Below are 3781 nucleotides of genomic sequence, written 5' to 3'. Positions count from 1 at the left end.
CGTGGCATCGCTCCGTAGCCGTGCTGTCTGATTCCCGTCACGTTGCCGTAGTCCAGCCGGGGGGACGTAGACAGCCGTGCAGAGAAGGGTTTATTCCAGGATCTACACAACTCGTTGTGCAGATCCGGAAAAAATGGTAGGGGCCGACGCGGGGGTGGCGCTCGGTGTTGCAGAAACCGCTCATCTAGTTTGCTGCCTACCGATGGCTGCTGCACCGCCTGTGGCCAATCAATGTGCAGCTTGGCCACGGCCCGCGTCACCACTTTCAACAACTCCTCGTATCCTGGCGAGGGCTGATGACGTTCCGTTTCCTCTATGCTAAGCACATCTAGCTCCTCAGAGCCAGATCGTGTCAGCCTTTCCGGACTCGCCCCTCGAGTGGGAGAAACCGTGAAACGGGCTCCCGATCGGGGACGAGGGGAGGAGGATTCCACGGACGAGGACCGGAAAAAGGCCTCAGCCGTTTTGGCATCCTCGGCGATCTCTCGTTGTGATCCCCAGGATCGGAGCCGCCGCAATGCCTCAGCGACCGCGGGGCCTGTGCCACGAGGGGAGCGCATCCGACCATCCTCTAGGAAGAGAGCCGCTCGAGACCTCAGCACCCTCAGGGGCAGGGCCTCGCAATGGTCGCAGGCAGCCCCCTCGAGAGCCGCCTGAGCATGCGACATCCCCAGGCATGAGACGCACATCCCATGGGTATCACCTTCTGTGATGAAACGCTCACAAGGGAAGACACACTGTCGGAATCGCTTTGACATGATCTTCTGCTGCTTCGGCTCGATGTCAGGTAGGAAAATGGAGCTTCCAAACATAGCCAGAGTGCCTGCTGAATAGAAAGAAGCTAATGTGTCTTATGTGCCGGCGTGCTTATATACCCCCTCCGGTTACGCCGTCACACACTACTGTTCTAGTAACACCAATAGGATTGGAGTAGTTTCATTCATAGTTCAGCCCTGCCACGCCCAGGGGCGTTCCCATAGTGTCGTCACCGATGCAGTTCGAGTTCCCTCGAAGGGGAACTCACATTTTTGAGTAGGACACAAGTTTCCTCAGGGTGCGAACTAACAATTGGGGGAGTCAACTTATTTTCCAGGTCATAAGGAAACCCAGTACAGCTCAGGCGTGTGCTTCAGTGAACTAAGATTATCATCATCATCATCTCTAATTCCTAATTCTTATCATTTCAAGTTTTAAGTTTCAACTTACTCTTTCTTTTAGGAAATATCTCCTTTCCTCTTGCTCATGTTGACGGTGATTGAAATGTTATCTGGATTCAATAAAGTAGTAGTTACACATTGTTGGGAATTGTTGAGTCTCTGTAAATAATATTAAACAGAGTACTGTCTAGACCTGAAAAGTGCAATGTGTAGACTTTTGTTATGAATTGGCTCTATATAAATAAAACTGAATACATGAAAAAACATAACTGGATTTAAAAATTTACCTTGGCAGGTAAAACTCCTGAATCCCACAGTGAAAAGAAAGGACTTCTTAATGTAAAACGACTTACAGAAGACCTACAATTAAATAATTAACTCTATATTGATGTTAAAATGTATCTCAACAATAACTACTCCTCAATTTCACTGCTCATGCCTAAGCAACAGTGTTAACTAACAATTGACCGTTTGCAAAACCACGTCCCGAATATGAAGCTGGCCAATCACAGTGCAGTATAAGTCTCGCTCTCTTGTCTGACAGTTTTATGGCTGCGCTCCATTGACATCACTATTGGGTTTACACCTATGTGCGCCTGCGCGGCAATGAGAAAATGCCCACCCTCAGCGTGGGCCTCTCCTGTATATACAAGGGTTAGACCTAGCCCTCTGCTCCCATTTTTCTTCAACACTGAGCTGTCTAAAGAGCAAAGATTTCTTACCAGCGAGATAAGAGAATCCATGTCTTCCTCTGTGGCGGCAAGAGCGGGACAGGACGCTGCCACGTCCGTCCGGCTGTGTGGCATCTGCGAGACGGGCTTCATCGTAACGGGGGACCTTCATCCTCGATGTACTTTGCAGTCAGACGGACTCGCACATGCCCACTACGCAGGGAGGCACTCCCTTCTGTATGGTGGCGCATGCTGATGCTCGTGACCCCTCTCCCGGCCAGGAGCCAAGCTCTCCTGTGCAGTTGAGCACAGAAATCGCTGTGACCAGTGGACGGATGGACAGCCTGATCCGCCGGGGTCACAGGCTGCAGTTCGCATCCTCCCCTCCCCCCTTCAGAGAGAAGCAGGCCATCTCCAGGGTTCCTCTCGGGCAGGAGAATCAGGGGTTTTACTCCCGCTACTTAGTGGTCAGGAAGAAAAGAAAATTTCCTGCGGTCCTCCTTCCGGGGCGCACAGTATCAATACGACCACCTGGCCTTCGGTTACTCCCTGTCTCCATGCACTTTCTCCAAGTGTGTCGAGACAGCCTTGGAGCCGCTGTGGCGGTTGGGGATCAGGGTCCTGTTTTAACTGGACGACCTGCTGCTGCAGGTACGGTCCTGGAACGAGGCGTTGATGCAGACAGCCCAGCCAGTTGCACACCTGTCTCGCCTGGGTTTCACGGTGAACTGGAAGAAGAGTGCCTCTCTCCCCTCCCAGTGGCTCACCTACCTTAGCGTAGTGCTTGACTCCTCTCTCTTGAGAGCGTGGCTCTCTCAGGAGAGGGTGGAGGTTCTGGTGGAGCATTGGTGACAGCTCTGTCGATCATGAGGCTTCTGGGCCTCATGTCGGCGGCTCACGTGGTGGTCCCCCTGGGCCTCCTGCACATGAGTAGGCTGCAGCGATGGTTCATCCGCCTGCATATCGACCCAGTGAGACCGGGTTGACAGAGACTGTGGGTTCGGATCTGGCTTACTGGCGGGACACCCTGTAGCTGTCGGTCGGGGTTCCCCTGGGCAGGGTCACGTTCTATATCTTAGTCTTCACAGATGCCTCCCTGATGGGGTGGGGTGGGACCTGCCACTCTCAGGTGGTAGGCGGTCTGTGGCAACCTACCACCTAAATGTGATAGAGCTCCTCACGGTGTGGAAGGTCGTCCGACACCTCGCCCCTCTGCTGCGGGACCGGCACATATTGGTCCGCACCAACAACAAGCCACTGCCATTGCCGGAGGTGCTCTCGTTCCTCCAGCTGCTCGTGGACAGGGGTTTGGCGTTCAGTACGGTTAAAACCTACACCGCAGCCATCTCGTCCTGTCACGAGGGTTTTGGTGACAGGCTAGCCTCCATTGTTGTAACCTAACGTTACACTTACACACGTGTAAAATTCTGCAATTTGTGTGATTTAGATGTACAATATTGACAGCGGTAGCTATTTTGACAGCGAACACATACCAAGAGCAATGCATTCAGACTTTACTAATGTTTTGGATAATGCTAACCATTCACCTTCTGTTGTCACTATGTGTACTGTAGCGAAATAGCTGAGAATGGAACCCGACAGTGGTGCCTGCACTGGAAGCACTGGAAGCGACTCCACAGTGGAGGTCTGCAGTTGGACCCCTGTCAAAAGGCTTGACCTATAATTTCATTTAGCAACCCTGCGTAATGTGGATGGAGAAAAACTTAAACCACCAAACATTGTCCTTAAAAATAAACTGTAAACTACAAAAGTAGTGCAAGTAAAAGTACTTGCAGACTGTTGAAATTATGCTGTTTTGTTGAGAAGTTGTTAAGCTGTTATAGCCCTTATTGTGGCCCTTACATCAGTGCTGTGTCATGTTGGATTCTAAACAAGATACAGTTTAGACAACCATGTATTGTGGATTAGCAATGAGAAGGTAGAAACAATGTG

General features: G+C 51.2%; 1 protein-coding gene across 1 annotated transcript in view; it reads right to left on the bottom strand.

Moving 5' to 3' along the window:
* Window positions 1–1981, bottom strand: part of LOC123980766 (gamete and mating-type specific protein A-like) — a gene marked incomplete at its 3' end in the record, with an annotated part of 8927 nt that extends 6946 nt beyond the window's left edge. The window contains exon 1 of the mRNA XM_046065311.1: window positions 1880–1981. Within this exon, the coding sequence (XP_045921267.1) occupies window positions 1880–1981 (102 nt within the window). The remainder of the gene's footprint in view (window positions 1–1879) is intronic.
* Between the last annotated feature and the right edge of the window lie 1800 nt (window positions 1982–3781).

Source organism: Micropterus dolomieu, linkage group LG12 (assembly GCF_021292245.1).
Source record: "Micropterus dolomieu isolate WLL.071019.BEF.003 ecotype Adirondacks linkage group LG12, ASM2129224v1, whole genome shotgun sequence".
Taxonomy (NCBI): domain Eukaryota; kingdom Metazoa; phylum Chordata; class Actinopteri; order Centrarchiformes; family Centrarchidae; genus Micropterus; species Micropterus dolomieu.
Note: the sequence above shows the minus strand (reverse complement) of the source record. Positions and strands in the feature narration are given on the sequence as shown.